This window comes from Carassius gibelio, chromosome A1 (genome assembly GCF_023724105.1).
Source record: "Carassius gibelio isolate Cgi1373 ecotype wild population from Czech Republic chromosome A1, carGib1.2-hapl.c, whole genome shotgun sequence".
NCBI lineage: Eukaryota > Metazoa > Chordata > Actinopteri > Cypriniformes > Cyprinidae > Carassius > Carassius gibelio.
This window is the reverse complement of record NC_068371.1, coordinates 3,924,073-3,942,785: the sequence shown is the minus strand read 5'-3', so window position 1 is coordinate 3,942,785 and position 18,713 is coordinate 3,924,073. Positions and strand designations below refer to the sequence as shown.

Below are 18,713 nucleotides of genomic sequence, written 5' to 3'. Positions count from 1 at the left end.
ACCCCAAAAATAAGTGTTGTATCTTTAAAGGAGTTCAGCCAAAAATAAAAACGTGCACATTTCACCTTTTCACAGTTTTTTAAAAAACACAGTACAAAATATCTGACCCTGAATTTCCTTGAGCTTGTGAGCCATTATTGTAAATTAAGGCATGTTACCTAGTTTTTAACAACTAAAGTAAAAATGAAAATAAAGTGTAGCTCTTATTAACAACATTGCAATTTAGGTCACAATGATGAGGCATTTATCATATCACACAAGTGTGTACACACTCTAGCTTCCGGTTGTTGTTGTCGTTGTTGTTACAGCAATTGTCCCACAATGCCCTGTCTGGCAAAATCTGCACACAGCGAAGTAATTCCCAGCATGAGCAGCAGAGAGCAGTGAAGTCTGTGGAAGCATGACCCGACATATCACATATCCATCTATGTGTGTGTGTGTGTGTGTGTATGTGTGTGTGAGTGTCTGTCTGCTGTGTGCGATAGGCTGCAGTGAACATGACCATGAAAAGCTCAATGAATAATATGCCAAATTTGTATAAGTTCCATTATTTCAAATGTCCCTCCTGTCAAACATAACCTGAAACTGCACGTGGTGCATCTACTGTTCATAAACCATTCCAACACATTAAGTGCTGAACGTTTTAGAGACTAAAGAACACTTTAAGAATATGAACCAGCAAGCAGTGTTTTCCTTCATTTAATTAATCAAATCACTTTGCAGACATCAAATATTTAAAAAGATTTAGCCGGTTGCATGATATTCAATTTGCCCTCGTTCCAAACATTTGTATGTAAATATAGAACTTACATAAAATGTTACATATGTGTTAACTTTGCAACAATTTGATATTTTACAAGGATTTAGATTATAGAAGTCAGAGCTCAACGTACATATTTAATAACCAAAAGTGTGGTACAATGCACACAGGCATGAATTAGTAGGAGAAAATTAACATACTAAAATAAAACATCAGAACATAATATGTTGTTTTGTTATATAGTTTACCTTGGGTTTTAAATAATAGCTGTATAATCTTGTCAAATAATAGTGAAATTGTTTCCATTGATTAAGCCCAGTCCTATAAACACAAAAGTAGTTATTCCTTAAGTATTCAACTTGATTTGTATCTTCGAGGAAGGTGTTTGCAAAACAGCAATACTCATAAATATTAGGTATTCTTTTTTTTCTTTCTGCTTAAATGCTGTGACAGAGCTGTTGTCAGGCGACTGCACACAAGAATCATCACAAGTGCAGCATAAAAGCTGTTAAATATGGCTAAATATATGCACAAAAAATATTTACTCAAATAGATTTTGAAAAGACAACCAGTTGTAAATCAAAATGGAAATAATCAAGATTCAAGATTCAAGATTTTTATTCGTCACATACACGATTATATAGAGAATATATAACCAGCAGTAAAATGTGAGTAATGTAATAAAAGAGTAATAAAAGAGTATTACAATGATGATTGCATTTGGTTACAATTTGAGTACTGTGCGTTGAGTCAAAGTACGGGAAAGGGAGATTTTGTCTAAAATAGTCTTCACAAAAGGTTGGAAGGTCTGTGTGTTATGTTTGTATGAGTTTATGTTAAGCTGTGTCAACAGCACAAACATCTGCTCATCCAAAATAACAGACGAGAGGATGATGATGATGAAGGATCTTTATTGTATGGCAGTACAACAGCAGTTAGTATGGCAGTACAACAGCAGTTAAATCCCTTCTTCTTACTTCTAGACTCATATCCAATAAGACCATTACATATACTGCATGTTGTCTGAGTCCAGATCTGATACAGTCTTTCTTTCCGTAAGCAAATTGTTGCCTGAGTTTATAAACAATTGACAATTATGGATGCTTTGCATGGGACATCATGGACATCTAGCACTTTGGACCAAACACAGCTGAACACACTGTCTGTAAAGTCATGCTACAAAGTTTACTTGTATTAAAGCTGCACATTTCAAAAAGCGTTTTATGAGAAAAAATAGAAATAAGCAGGACTATATAAAACTGACAGACCAACATAACAGACATCAAAGATTGAAAACGATGAACATTTGAATGTTTTGTTCATGCTGGATTATCACCCTCATCGACATAAAAGCACACGCACACATACATAATCACACGCGTACATACACTTTGTGATGTCACAGGTAGACAGACCAGTAGATAACATTGAAGAAGAGGAAGGTGAAAGGGAACAGAGCTCGTGCATAGAGATCAATCCGTTTAGCAGCGGATGGAATGACAGGTTTCGGAGGCGCCGGCTTCTTGTTGTTCTTTTTCTGTGATTTGCCCGCAGCGTCTGTGACCTCTATGGGCTTGCCGTAACAGTCGAAGTTTGAGAGTTCGAAATCTCGTGGAAGAGAACCGACAATACTGAAATCATTTGAGCGCAGATCAGATTTCGAAGTACACACCTTCTTACAGCGGTTTTCCACAACCTACACAAACACAAATGACATCTGATTACATACAAGAATATCTATCTATCTATCTATCTATCTATCTATCTATCTATCTATCTATCTATCTATCTATCTATCTATCTATCTATCTATCTTCCCTCAATCCATTCATCCATCCATCCATCTACCTGTTATCCGTCCATCCATCCATCATACATTTCTCTCCATCCATCCATCTGCAGATCCATGAATCCATCCATCACCTTGCTTGCTTTTGTCTGTCCATCATATCCTACATCTCTCTCTCTCCATCCATCCATCCATCGATCCTCAATATATATCTCTATCTCCATCCATCCATCTATCCATCCATCCATCCTCCATATATATCTCTATCTTCATCCATCCATCTGATATCCATCCATCATCCATCCTACATATCTCACCTTCATTCGATCAGTCCATCCATCCATCCATCCATCCACCCATTCATCTGTCTGTCATCCATCCATCCATTCATCTCTTTCATCCATCCATTCCTCCATCTATCCATCATACATATCTCTCCATCCATCCATCTGTCCATCCATCCATGAATCCATCCCTCTCCTTGCTTGCTTTGTCCATCCATCCATCAATCCATCCTAGATATCACTCTCAATCCATCCATCCTCCATATATATCTCTATCTCCATCCATCCATCTGTCATCCATCCATCATCTATCATACATATCTCACCTTCCATAGATCCATCCATCCATCCTACATTACTCACCATCCATCCATCTGTCCGTTTATGCATCAATCCATCTGTCCATCCATCCATCCATCCATCTATCTTTTTTATCCATCCATCCATCTCCTTGCTTCCGTCCACCCATCTATCAATCCATCCATCACCCATCTCTTTCATCCATCTCTTACATCCATCCATGCATTCTTCTCTTTCGTCCATCCATCCATCCATCTATCTATTATTAATTTAACAAAATGAAGTATAAGTCAAAACCTTCAAAATAACTTTAGTCAGTTTGGTCCATTAGGTGCTAAATGATAAACATGTGATTGGTGCCCTATCTTTTATTCTAAAGATGACCAGTTTCTCAACTTCAAACTTCAGTGAAGCCATTTCAGTCATCATCACAAGCCATTTCTCTTAAATATTGTTTGTAATATGACCTCTCCCACTCAAACACACACACACACACTTGTGAACCCCTGTGCTGCTCTATCATAGCTTCAGGCCTCGTTGCTGTCGGGTCACATTACTCTCAGTCCCCCAGAATCCTCTGCTCTTCTCTGAACCCATCCCACTGAGCACACACTCAGAGCAGGAGTCTCAATTACAGCCATTTCATCTCCCCATTAACACACACACACACACACACACACACATTAATCTTAGATAAAGAGAAGACATACACACACATCCTACACGTCGCACACATTCATATGAATACACACATTTTCTGCATAAGAGCGCAAACATGAATGCACGCATTCGTCTTAATTAAAGGAATTAACATGTATACACACACTGACCTGTAGTGTGCTGACATGTATAGGTGTCCCTCCAGTGCCATTGGCACTGTTAGTCTTAGCTAGTGTCTTGTTCTCTTTTTCTCTTGCTTTATCTTTCTGAGTCATCTTTGCCTTCTCTTCCTCAATGCGCTTGGGACTGTTCAGCATCACCTGGGACACAGCATACAGACGGAGCAAATTAACGCAATGCAAACGCTCCCTATCGACCTCAAAAAGCAACGACCATCATGAGAAAACAACAATGTTATATGATTTCATTAATCTATCGAATTTATTCCATACTTTGAAGCAAGGCACATTATTCAGGTTTAATGTTTCAACCTAAAAAAGGGACAACTTTGACATTTTGTTATCAAATGCAATGATATTCATACACTTCATACAAATTTAGTTTAAGTGTCCAATGAACAAATACTGTGCTTCCAAAAAATAAAATAAAATTTAATATAATTTTAGGCCCATTGTATTGCAATCTTCTATCCTTTTGTTTCCATTATATTGATTGCTCAATCACACATCTCCTTATTGGCGGAAGTCATATTGCACACAAATAGATATAAATTGGCCATATTTAAAAAGAAATATTGCTGCTTTGTAAATTTTTCCATGAGAGAATTCAAATTACATTTAAAAATATACATATATTTATTTATACACAAAATCAGTTTCAGTTCAGTTTACTTTCATACAGTACACTTTTTATATTTCTGGATTTCCAGCACAAAATTAAGAACACATTATTCGGTAATTACATTATTATTCAGCTCTGTTATCCCAGTTTTGCAGAAAAAATGGACAGTTTAACCACATGAACTGTATGTCTGTTTCATAGTTCAGGAGTTCACTGTTCCTTAGAAATGCATTATTCTTGCGGTTTCTGTCCTGTTTTCAGTTTTCAGGCTTTGATTACAGATCTATTTTCTCTTCTCAGAAAAAGTGCATTTCCGTGTCTGCCTTTTTCGCTTCCTATTTAAGGAACAGCTATATAAGAAATGTTGGGTACTGGAGAAAGTCAAATCCAAACACAAATCCTGCTAATATGTCCTAAAACATATCACAAAACAAGACTGGAGTGAGAGCACATCAGTTAGTTTTAAGTGACAATTTGTTTCATAATCGCGAAACACTACAGTTTCAAGAACTATGTTAAGATTTTTTATTCAGATTATTATTATTATAGTGGCTAAACTAGACAATAAGGTTTCAGTTAACTATATTTAATAGGTTAATCAACAAAAGCATAGCAAAAACATGCTATACATTTGTTACAGTATTTATAAATCTTTCTTAAAATTATTTAATAATAAATAGAATGGTTCATTGTCAGTCCAATAATATTAATAGATACAATTTTTTACCAAATTAATTGATTGTATTTAATTCAAAATGAACTAAGTATTTTTCATTTTATTTTATTTTTCATTTGGTACTGTAATATACTGTAATGTATGACCTTTACTGCTTTTAGCAAAATAATTTAGCATTAGCAGCAATAGATTGACTGGAAATGTATTTTAATTTATTTGTTTTGTTATACGAAGGTCTCACATTTACAAAACTGTAAATACCACTTATGCACAGTTATATTGTACATAAGAATATTTTCCTTTTTTTAATTAGATTTAGTTTTAAGCTGTAAGTTTGTAAAAAAAAAAAAATATGCAAAAATTATTAAAACAGCATTTAATTAAATGTGTTTTTGATATATAAAATTATTACTCAAGCAAGGCAAAGGAAACCCATTTTACTCCAAAATTCAGTGGTATTTTCACTACAGAATGTTATTTAAAAAAAACATAATTTTAAATGCAAATCAGATTTTCACTGTGGACAAAATAAACGGAGAGTGTAAAATTTTAAGCAATTTTATTTTCTAAAAGTTGACACAGGGCTCAAAGTGTGAAACACCCACACAGTGTCCTGAAGCGGCTAAATCTGTAGTTCTGCAACGTCCCGACTCGAGGAAATATATGAATACAAGACAAGAGCAGACATGTGCATACACACCTGAACCACAGCGTACTCCACAAGAGAGGCAAAACCAAACAGCAAACAGGCAATCATCCAGATATCAATGGCTTTCACATAGGAGACCTTAGGAAGCTCAGACGCTAGAGACATACACTCAGACGACAGCGACAGGACAGACAGAATACCTAAAGAGAGAGACAGACAGACAGGAGAGACAGAAGGAAAAATCCCACATACTGTAACTACATAAATCATATGACTGTGCGCTGCTCTTGAGTTTCTTCTCACTTTAGCACAAGTTATACAATGATTTATGATGCTTTAATGTTCAAACTGACCTGGGAGTGACAGCCGTCCCTGAAATGGACAGATGAATAAATGAGAGAAAGGAATGAAGGAGAGGTGGAGCCTATGAAAGGAGGAAGATGGAGAGATGAGAGAGGAAAAACGGGCCGGATTACAGGTAATCAAGGGAATGACTGACGGAGGAAGCTCTCAGAGTAAGTGGAAAGATTCGTTAACATTTGTACTCCTCTGTGTGTCCAGAAGTTTCATATACATTTCAAATATAAATGTTTAGCATTTCATTTTAAATACTTAGATGATTGAAAGTTTTAGCAAAACCAGGACAGATTTTAATTTCAGTACATTGAGTAATTTTTCTTTAAAATTATGTAACTTAATATATGTATTTTATAAAGCTGTTTTTTATTCCAGGGATAAATATGGATAAATTAGAGAGATGAGAAGAGAGAAATTCAGGACTGGGTGACTTGCTATAATTTATTTATTTATTTATTTATTTATTTATTATGCTGCCCCATTAGACGTTAATTGAAGCTCAAGAAAGCACATAACTAAAGGATCTTAGTTGTTTTTTTTTTTTTTTTTTTTTATGAATACAATTTAATAAAAAAAAATGTTTAAATGGTAATTTATTATGAAAAATATTTTATTATTTTGATGATTATAAATGATTCATTATTTATTCCAAACATAAAAATAAATAAATAATGAATTTATTCTGCAAGGATGTGTTAAATTAATAAAAAAAAGTTGTGGTAAATTATAAATTGTTACAAAAAATCGATTTCAAATAAATGTTCTTTCAAATTCGATCGTCATATTTGAATACTGTATATTTTGTTTTTTGTTTTGTTTTTTGTTTTCCTTGCACTATATGATTTAACTATATTTGTCTACCTTGTACTTTTTGTGCCATTGCCTGGAATAAATGAATAAAAAATATAAATAAAAAAAATAAAAAATAAAATGTTTTATTCATCAAAGAATCCAGAAAAACATGCATCATGGTTTCAATAAAAATATGAAGCAGCACAACTATATACAACATTGATAATAATCCGAAATGTTCCTTGAGCAGCAGTAGAATGATTTCTGAAGATCATGTGACACTGAAGAGTGGAGTAATGATGCTGAAAATACAGCTCTGATCACAGCGATAAATTACATTTTAAAATATATTCACATAGAAAATAGTTATTTTAAACTGCAATACGATTTCACAATATTACAGTTTTGCTATCAAATAAATGCAGCTTTGGTGATCCTAAGAATTTTTTTTTACCCCACACATTTAAAGTGCTCCTATTATACTATTTCCATCATTGCATTTGATGCAGTGTATAATGTCTTAGTTCCCAGCTTATTTGGACCAGCTGGTTCCACTGAATCACAACCTGAGGGTATGATAAATCATAACTATGGCAGTGGGCGTATTGTTTCTGACACACGCTGTAAATGGTGGACCAATCACAACAGATCTGGCCATCTTACCAATCAGAGGCTCATGGAAAGGAAGGGGTTTAGAAAGACTAAATCATTTGAGAACTGGAAAATGAGGTGATATTAAATGCATATTTTGAGAAAATGAAAGTTTTTTTTTTTAGCTTGCATGCATGCAATCTTATTGTAAGAGAAAATAAAACGTGTCATAATAAGGGCACTTTAAACAGTATATATAAACTGAGAAATATAATTTGTTAATTATTAGAATTTTGTATTTACAAAGCCTGCACATAAAATCCCATGGCTTATTAAATCATAAATGCAATATAAGAAAGATAAGGGTCATCAAACACAACACTGCAGTTCTAATAGCAGCTAATGTAAGTGGTGTTCATCTGAAGACTGACTCACCTAAAGGCACTCGAGCTGCACTGGCGTCTGGGTTTATCCAGAAGGACAGCCATGACAGGACCACAATCAGCAGGGTGGGAGCATAAACACCCATCATATAGAAGCCCACCTGCCTCCTGAGAGTGAAGATGACTTCCACACATGTATAATAACCTATAGAGGATGCATTAAACATGAAATCAAAGTCTTGAAATCGTTCCTATGAAATGCTTTTTATGCACTGTATAGGACAGGTTTTATTGTTTTACTCTTATCCCAGATGTCAGTGGAGCGAATGAGATGAAATATGAGATGATAGTGATGATAGTGATAGTGAATATTCACGAAACTGTAAATGTCACTCGTGAACAGAATATTATTATTGCACGTCATTTCCAATTTGGAATGTCAGTTTGTCAAATATTCCAAAAGTTCAGTTCTGTGTCCTCGGGATACATGAAATGCTGGCTATGAAATTAGTCTTAGTAAGACAAAGGAGTCTGCCATATTATGCCAAAAATGTTTCCATCACTGTCATTTTCACCTCAGAACGCTATCAAGCAAATTGCATGATTTTTTTTATGAAGTGTAGTGAAAATAACAGTTACTAGCTTAGAAAAAATGACAAAAATAAAACAGTTTGAAAAAACGATTTCCCAAAAGTCCACAGTGCCAAACGTTAAAGAAACAGTTCAGTGTGTCTGTTTGTGTGTGTGTTTGTGTGTGTGTGTGTGTGTGTGTGTGTGTGTGTATATGTGTGTGTGTGTGTATATGTGTGTGTGTGTGTGTGTGTGTGTGTGCATTTGCAGATTCCCTTAGAGTTCATCTGTCTCCTGGAGCCATTGTGAAATCCCTGTTGAACACTGAACATCTGTCAAAAAACACTAAATAAACTACAACAAAGCACAAGCTCTATTTTTGCAAATTAAGTGGAGCAAAAATGAATCCATTAATGTCTATATTTAGATGTCTTATACATGCATACAGCCATAAATAACACGCAGCTTTTGTCTTCACAAGACATTAACTGATGGACTGGAGTGGTGTGGATTATTGTGATGTTTTTATCAGCTGTTTGGACTCTCATTCTGACGGCACCCATTCACTGCTACATTTCTCCAAATCATTTGCACACATCTTAGTGTTCATTTTAAAGCAGTATATCATCACTGACAGAAATGAAGAACAGACCAGTTCATTAAGAAACACGAGGCTAAACCTCTGACTTGTGTCTCATGTGCGGAGACCATCGTCAGAATGCAAATAAACCTTTTTCTCAAGAAACACAACCAGCTCTGAGCTCTGTGTGACTGTTTTACCGTAAAATAATTAACGAGATCATTAAGAGCAGGCTGTAGGTGTTCTTTTTATCGTCTTGTTTATGGTGTGACTGTGTTTGATCATTCATGTGAACGTGTGTGTGTGTGTGTGTGTGTGTGTGTAATCTTAGCAAGTTACGCTCATGCTGTTCTGTTCTCTTACATAAGAAGTCAATACTGTATTATGTAATAGATTCCCACAGGAGAAATACACTCCAATACTTCTAAAACTATACTTTATGTTAAAGGTACAAATATGAGTATGTGTGTTTATGAATGGGCAAAGTAAGTAATGGATAATGTACAGTCAGTAGGTTATTATTCCAAAATAATATATATTTTAATTACCTGAAGGGTCTTATTTTGAAATAATGACAGACTGACTATACACTATGCCTCATGGCTACCTAAATAATTAAATGTGAAATTTTGATTAGAAATTATCATGCGAGTACAAAGAGACATCATTGAATGAATTTATGAATGAATGCCAAGCTACCCATCTCAGAGGTATTGAATCATTTGAGTCTGAACTAGGACTGTAAAAGAGCTATGAGGTGAACGTTTCCTTACTTGCATGAGTGTGTGTGTGTGTGTGTTTGTGTGTGCTATTCTTGAGCTGTTGCCTTCCTGAAAACCATGTCCCATTTCAGTGTCACCCTCTTTTAATATGTATGCAGATATGAGTGTGTTTTATATGTCAATCCATACCTGTTCCCGGGTAGAACTTTGTGCAATTTCCATACTTGATATCCTCTTGCTTTACATCAAACTGTGGCAAAGCAATCTCATCCATCTGAACAGGGTCTCCAGACTGCCACATAAACACCAGGTCCTTTGTGGTATAGCCAACTACACACACACACACACACACACACAATTGACAAACATTTTACCTCATTCTTTCCATTATTACTCTCTCTTAAAATACAAATAAAACATATTAGTTTCATTTTATTGCAGGAGTACCAGTTTGTGTGTGTGTGTGTGTTTGTGTGTTTTACTTACAGCTCTCTAACTGCATCTTGCAGAGCTGGGTGTCCATAGGAAACAGCGTTAGATCCAGAGGGCAAGAAAGAGTGACAGACAATCTGAAAAAAGAGAGAATTTATGTAAATAGGTAGCCAGTTTTTTTAGAGTTTAAAACAGACGGACGTGAGCAAGAGAGAGTGTGTGAAGAGAGGATACACACACACACACTGCAAGGCTCATTAGTCCTGAGTGCATGTGGAGCAGCAGCAGCAGATGAGAGAGAGAGAGAGAGAGAGAGAAAGAGAGAGAGAGAGAAAGAATCACACTCTAAGGCGCTCTCTCTCTCTCACACACACACACACACACACACACGGCTAAGCAAAGATGTAGCATATTCTCTCATCTGCCTCAAAGACCCTTTCAGCTTGAGCAAACAGCCATGGCTTCAAACATTCTTCTATCTAAATGCTGCGGTTAAAGATCAGAGCAGAAAAAACTGAAAGAAAAACAGCAAGTTTAATATATAGCAAGAAAGTGTCCAATGAAAAATGTGAATGCAAGAAGAATCATTCCAATAGATCATTCAGCAAAACAAATGTAACTCGAACACATTGCCAGAGGTGTAATAAGCATTTTACATCTGTGAAATAAATCAACTCCAAGGGTAGACTTGAAACAGAAGGTAATAACACTGATAAACTGCAATTAGCATTTGACATATGTTTTTTTTTATGTGATATAAACAGTTTTTCCTCATATTTATCAGTACATACTGTTTAGGCCTAATTCTAATCTGCTGCAAACCATATGGTGAATATTGCATTAATCACTGATGTTCTCTGATACAAAACTCTAAACTTTCTGAAACAGAATAAAGAGATTATAATATTAGATTTGAATCGGATGATTAAAAAGCTCTAAGAATGTTGACTGCTTTAAATTTAATCAAAAATGCAGCAATGACATTCATCTTCACTACCATTCAAAAGTCTGGGGTTGCTTTCATAAGTCTCTTGTACTTACCAAGGATTCATGTATTTATCTGAGTAAAAACACAGTATAAACAGTAACACTTCTAAAGACATTCTAATATGCTTACTTGATGCTAAAGAAGCATTTCTTATTATTTTTAATGTTGAAAACATAAAAAAAAAAAACTGTGATACTTTTGAGTTTATTTATTGTAAAATGTAAAAGTCTTTACTGACTCTTTTGAGCAACTTAATGCATTCCTGCTGAATGAAGATAATACTTGCTTGAAAAAAAATCTTACTGACCACAGTGGGAGTTGGAGAAGCAGCTTTTAGGAACAACATTGCAGACACAAAACACACACACACAATAGATTTGTATCCCTTATTAGGGCAAAACATGGAATTTTATAATACAACTATTAAAAGTGAATAACTTACTGGAAACTATACACTGAACAATGGTGTTATTATTATAATATTGCCACTGTATTATTAAAACAATAAACTTAAGCAGTGCACTTGAGGCTTATTAAACAAAACTGAAAAATATACATGTCCATATATAATAATGCATGTTTTTGTAAGTTTGCATTTTTCACCACAGAGCAATGCAGTACATGCAGTAAAAAGTTTAATATAATTCTACACTGTTGCTTATTTATTTTCTTAAACTGTAAAACATCTGACCGTGACTTACCTCATGCTGATGAGGATATCTCCATTGCGGAAAATGAACAGAAGTATGTTTTCCTGTGTGACATCATGAAAATTAGCACTTTTTTCATTGGCGAAAAACAGATCTGGCTTCCACAGGCACTGGAACATTTTTGGATCCACGGTCAATGCATCGGACTTAAAATCAGTTGGTAGCCGCAGCCGTGGGTCATTCCAGCGCTGACGCAGGAATATATTAACACGGTAATCCTGGACATGAAGCGTACAGTTAGTCTTGGTATGATGTAGGGTAAACAGAAAGTATACTGTCAATAGATCAAACGAACATTTAACAAGACTGCATGCTTGACTAATATGGTATAAATGATGCAAAGAAAAGATTTGGTCAGATAGAATATATTACATGTGATCCTGGACCACAAAAAACTGTTTTAAGTCTCTGAGGTATATTTTTAGCAATAGCCAAAAAAACATTGTATATGGGTCAAAATTGTCGATTTTTCTTTTATGCCAAAAATCTTTAAGATATTTTGTAAATTTCCTACTGTAAATATTAAAAAAAATAATTTTTGTTTAGTAATATGCATTGCTATGAACTTCATTCGGACAACTTTAAAGGTGATTTTCTCAATATTCAGCTTTCAGATGATGCATAAATTTCAATAAAAAAAAAATGACACTGGTTTTGTGGTCCAAGGTCACAAATAAGTAAATTACGCACACATATTAACTACTGCTTTTTTTTTCTTACCATTGTAGTCTCCTGGATCGACCCAAAGCTGTTGATGAAGATGTTCACCTTGTCCTCCACTGGGATACCTGCAAACACATGATAGCAATATAATCAAGCACATCAACCACGTGTGTAAAAGATGTGTGCTATTCTCAGATTCACCAAAGTGCAAAATAAATAGTTGCAAATTGCACTGTAGGATGTGAGAACTCGGGACCTTGGCAGATGTCCATTGATCTAATAGAGTTTCGTTCAGACATTTTCTTCTTCTGCTGGGTTCAGAATGACATGTTCTGGTTCTATAGGGTCTTGTGATGCCCAGCAGCACGACGGGGGAGAATATCCAATTACTGTGTACAATACATACTCTGCCATTCTCTGACACTGTGATTAAATGATCATTCTAATGAAGTCATTCATTATGTTATTCATGATGTTTGTGTAAAAAGTGCAAGAGCTGAATTTTATAGTTGTTTCATGAACATTGCTAGAGGTTTGAGAGGTTTGATAACCAGGGTATGACATGAATATTAAAATGCATCAAAAATATCTGATGCATTTCCAAGTGAAAAGGATAAAAATATTCGAAAAATAAAAATGGTCAGCAGAAAAGGAAGGGCATATTCCAAAGACTAAATATTTTGGTAGCACTTTACAATAAGGTACAATTCATTAATATTAATGAATCCATAAATGTAATTCATAAAATCTCATAATGTTTCATGTGTGTGTGTGTTTAGAAATTAAGAAATCAACACTGACTTACTTTATATTTATAAAACTGCATTTTGTTAACTGTTAGTTCATAATGCCTAATGTATTAGCACAAGGATATTTTGTTTATTTATAGTTATATTTATTGTTCCCAATGGAGCCTTACTGTCAGCTGAAAATGTGTTTAATATTTTTGTGCATTTCTGAGTGGGCCATTTAGTTTATTCATTGACTATAGCAGGGTTTAATTTGTTAATAAGTAAATCTCAGTACCTTTGAAGTTTGGTCGTATTCGTGAGTCATAGGTCATCATCAAGCGGTTGAGTATGTTGCTGGTTGAGTTTGCTGGGACTCTGTCCAGGTCCTCTGCTGATAACTGACTGGCAATGTCAAAACAGACACACACACGCTATACTGGCAGTACATCATATATCAAAGTCATACAAGGATGAAACTTGCCCTGGCAAAGAGTAAAAGCCCTCTCAGATTCAAGAACTATTCACTATTCGACACATCATTCCTAAGGAATAACGTCTGCTATGAGAAAATGCAGTAAAATGCACAGACACTTCTTTATGCTTAGTCATTTAGATATGGCCCTGGATATGTTTAGCTGGATCTGTTAGTATGTAATCGAGAGCATTGAGAAGGACACAGCTGATCCTGGACCAGTGCTAACAGTGCTATCCAGTCTGGCAGGCTCCTAAATTTATGGCCAGACTTTCACTCTGCTTAACAGCATTGCAATTCTTCATGACTGATATCCTTGCATTCTTGGAAGCCTTAAATGATTATGGGACCAGCACACGTATGTGTGTATGCGAGTGTGTTACTGCCCGGGAGACTTACGAGGGACAGACGACCTGTTTGCCTTTTTTCCCCTTCTTGGGTTTGCCTCCTTCTTTGGCAAAGCTCACTGCAGAGAACTGTATTAACAGCATCAACAAGATCAGCCCTTTGAGAAGCATGACTGCACACCTGCAACGCGCACAGACACATGAGTCAGCACAAACATGAATGCAGTCTAACTGTGGCATTCATTTAACAATGGCATTTATTATGTTAGTGCCACAGAAACATATATAAAACATCAGTAATAAAGGAATATAAATGATTTTTCTTCAAATCAACAGTTCTGCCAAAACATCTGGCCATCTAAGATAAAGATGAGATTTGGAGAAATGTAGTATTGGATGACTTGCTCACCAATGGATCCTCTGCAGTGAATGGGTGCCGTCAGAATGAGAGTCCAAACAGCTGATAAAAACATCACAGTAATCCACGACACTCCAGTTCATCAGTTAATCGATTGTGAAGTGAAAAGGTATGTGCTTGTAAGAAAATAATCCATCAGCAGGACAATTTTAACTTTAAATCATCACTTCTGGCCAAAATATGAGTCTAAAAAATCCATTCTCCTCACATCAAGATGACTTTTCCAATAAGCAGTGTATAGACAGAGGATACTTTAGAAGCAATGGTTTAATTATTCCCAATAGTGAATTAGTTTCTTGTAACACAGCTTTTCTCTTCACAAGATGTTAAGTGATGGACTGGAGTGTCGTGGATTACTTCTGGATTACTGTAAAGCTTTTATCAGCTGTTTGGACTTGCATTCTGACGGCACCCATTCACTGCAGTGCATCCATGGCTGAGGAAGTGTACTCATTTACATCTTGGATGGCCTGCGGGTGAGCACATTTTCAGCACATTTTCATTTTTGGGTGAATTGTTCCTTTAATCAATTAATTTAAACAAGTTACTGCTGTTAAAGACAAATTCAGAATTTTCTTAGAAAAGCATTAACAAACAAGTAAAATGAAATCTATGGCTATATGTTGTATTGTTTTATATTTCTCCCGCACAAATGTGACCCTGGAGCACAAAACCAGTCTTAAGTCACTGGGGTGTATTTTTAGCAATAGCCAAAAAAATAAATAAAAAAATAAATAAATAAAAACCATTGTATGGGTTAAAATGATTGTTTTTTTTTTCTTTTAGGATCATGTTATATGATGATATTTTGTAATTTCCTATCATAAATATATAAAAACGTAATTTTTGATTAGTACTATGCACTGCTAAGTATTCCTTTGGACAATTTAAAGGGGATTATCTCAGTATTTAGATATTTTTGGCACCCTACGAAGCCAGATATTAAAATAGTTGTATCTCGGTCATATATTGTCAGATCCTAAAAAACTTTCCTAAAGCTTTCAGATGATGTATAAATCTCAATTTCGAAAAACTGCCACTTAAGACTGATTTTGTGCTCCAGGGTCACATAAAGTCACTTATTTTTACATTGGAGACCAAGGCTTTGTCTGAACTTTTTGACTGTGATTTTCCGTGAAAATAGAAACAGTTCACCAAACACACATTCACCTGAGCACATGTTGTCATAGCTTTTACGTTCTAGGTTGTCACAATGAAACATTAAATTGTCCATTAAACAGTGGGTATAGAAAAGAATAACCCCCTTTAAAACAATCACATTTTATTGCTTTGCAGCCTGACATGAAGACAGTTTTTGTTTTATCCAGCTGCATTTACTCATTTCAACTTATAACATCCAAATTATCGATTCAACACTAACATGTAAGGTACAAAACACCAGTACATCAGGTGTAGCTATTTAAATTCATTTGACTTTCAGCTGTGCTCATTTTGATCAGCCCAGCATGAAAATAGATTTCCTTGAGAATTTCAGTCCTTGGTAGTGCAACTGAAGCAAACAAACAACTATGGGTGGCAAGACACTGTCAAAAGATCTCAGGGACAAAGCTGTGGACAGGCACAAGATAGTCAGAAGATAGATACAAACACATTTCAAAGGCTTTATCAATGCATAGAAGCACAGTGAAGTCTGTTTTTAAGAAGTGGAAGGTATTTGGTATAACACAGTCGCTCCAAACTGGATGAAAGAGTCAGAGAGGCAACCAAGAGTCCCACAGCATCTCTGAAGCAGCTGCAGGAATTTATGTGACGACAATCTCACAAATGTGGCTCGTATGGCAGGGTTGCAAGAAAAAAGCCGCTCCTCAAGAAAGGCCACATGTGAGACTGAGCTTTGAAGATTCTGAGGCAGATGAGACTAAAATTGAATTATTTAGCCTCAACACCAAATTATATGTCTAGTGGAAATCCAATACAGCTCACCATCTAAATAACAGTAAAGCATGGAGGTGATGATAACCTGTAATGAGGGTGTTTCTCTGCAGCAGGACTGGAGCTCTTGTCAGAACAGAAGGGAAATGGATGTGGGAAAATACTGTCTTGAGGAAAATCTGCTTTCCTTCCAACATGACAATGGCCCACAGGGCCTAAGGAGAAAAATCTGAATGCCTTTGCATGACAGTCAGAGCCCAGACTGAAAATCTGTGGAATGACTTGACGACTGCAGTCCACAAACTGTCATCATCAAATTGAACTGAACTTGAGCAGTTCTGCAAAGAAGACAGCAAATATAGCAAATTCTATATGTGTAAAGTTAGTAGAGACAAATCCCTACAGAATAGGCTAAAGGCTGTAATTAAAGCATAAGGTGCAGAAGGGGCTGCTGATCCCTTTTCCAACCCAGTGATTCTGTTTTTTTCTTCTTACATGTTTGTTACATCCTTCACTTGGATCTTAGAATTCGTTTTTAACTGGATGCTTGTACAAAGTGTCTGCTTTTTGAGTATCTTGATATAGAAATGGCTTTTACTTAATAAACTGAATAACAATCTCGTCCAAACCCCCCTGGATCAGTTTGAGAGACGCGCTTTGATCAGACCTTGAGAATAATGTGCAGAATAATAACAGCTGAGTGAAAAACCCTCGGGAACGAATCCAGCACTAGATCCGAGGAGGACACACTCATCACACCATTAAACACTCCTCCAGACTTATACACGAAGACCAGTAAACACACGCGTAATAAGTCACTCTAAGAACTTGATAAATCATGCTGAACCGAGACAAGCGCGCGTCAGTGAGAACATCTGAACATAGGACAGAATATACAGACACGCAGTCTTACCTCAAGAAGAAAACACAGCAGATGTTAGTGTCCCCCGCTCAAACAAGCTTCCAGCAAACACACGGCCGTCATTGTACGTGCATCCACGCTCCGGGTTCAGTTTCGGTGTGGGTGATGATGGAGTGCGCGTGCACGCACCTGTCCCGCTGCAGTGATGCTGCTGATGCTGAGCTCTCGCGTGATGCAGCAAGCTCTGTCCCGCACCGGCGTCACTTTCTCCGCATGGATTTAAGTTATGAAACCCACTGAGCTACAGCACCACTGGCTGAATTCGAAGATATAAAGCACCCGTGTTATGCAAAATCAGAGTAGAAGAAATGTAAACTGTTGAACGCAGCAGCACATACACCTTTATCAAGAATGTGCGCTGTGATTACATTAAGAATTCACGAGATGTTAGTGGTTTTGTGAACAGCTCCTCCTCACCTCGATGCGTCCTTCGTGTCACATTAAATCACAACCCTCCCTGTAAACAGATTCACACTGAGCCCCTGAACTAAACGAGGGCATGGGATGGATAGAGAGAGAGAGAGAGAGAGAGAGAGAGAGAGAGAGAGAGAGAGAGAGAGAGAGAGAGAGGGGAAGATAAATGATCCCACGTGAGAATGGGAATGAGAGAGAACAAGAGTCACACGAACATTGTGAAGGTACCCTGAGAATAAGATTAATTATATTTAAATAAATCATTAATTATATAGCAAATTTATGATGTTTGCGTGTTTGTGCACACACACATTTATCAATATATAATTATATATTTCTATAAACATTAGCTACACTGATCAAAATCTTTAATAAATCATCATACATATGGATAACATATAAATGAATAATTAATTATAAATGCATATAATTAGTTATATGATATAATAATCATGAAATAATTATTAATACATTGATGCATAGCAGTATGAGTTATATCAAATAAATTTCATCTTCTTCTCTCTCTATATGTATATGAAGTAGAAAAACTTTAGTGCATAGGTGTCTGAAAGATCCCAGTAGAAATACAGCGCAAATGAGAAATAAAACACTTCAATTGGGTTTCAGAATTTGTGAAGCTATTCTGCTCACAGCGTGGCACAATGCCAGCGTGCTGCAGAGGAGACACACACACACACACACACACACACACACACTGCTTCACGATGGTCTTTACATCAGCATTTCAGATGCTGTAAAACATCAGCACTCACACCTATCACACACACACACAAACTTGTGTCAGATGT

General features: G+C 35.9%; 1 protein-coding gene across 3 annotated transcripts; it reads right to left on the bottom strand.

The window, feature by feature from the left end:
* Positions 1–1,360: 1,360 nt before the first annotated feature.
* LOC127959708 (glycine receptor subunit beta-like) lies at positions 1,361–17,920 on the bottom strand. 3 transcript variants are annotated; one of them, XM_052559075.1, is made up of 11 exons: positions 17,482–17,907; positions 14,310–14,438; positions 13,734–13,840; positions 12,765–12,832; positions 12,036–12,262; positions 10,401–10,483; positions 10,104–10,244; positions 8,095–8,247; positions 5,971–6,119; positions 3,964–4,113; positions 1,361–2,456 (listed from the first exon to the last, which is right to left on the bottom strand). In XM_052559075.1, the coding sequence occupies exons 2-11, from the start codon at positions 14,426–14,428 to the stop codon at positions 2,160–2,162; spliced, it is 1,494 nt and encodes a 497-aa protein (XP_052415035.1). In that variant the 5' UTR covers positions 14,429–14,438; positions 17,482–17,907; the 3' UTR covers positions 1,361–2,159. The 3 variants fall into 3 exon arrangements, 1 of the variants encoding a protein (XP_052415035.1); XR_008154290.1 differs by lacking the exon at positions 1,361–2,456 and adding an exon at positions 6,273–6,343 and having other exon boundaries at positions 3,966–4,113; positions 17,482–17,920; XR_008154301.1 differs by lacking the exon at positions 5,971–6,119 and having other exon boundaries at positions 2,307–2,456; positions 17,482–17,916.
* Between the last annotated feature and the right edge of the window lie 793 nt (positions 17,921–18,713).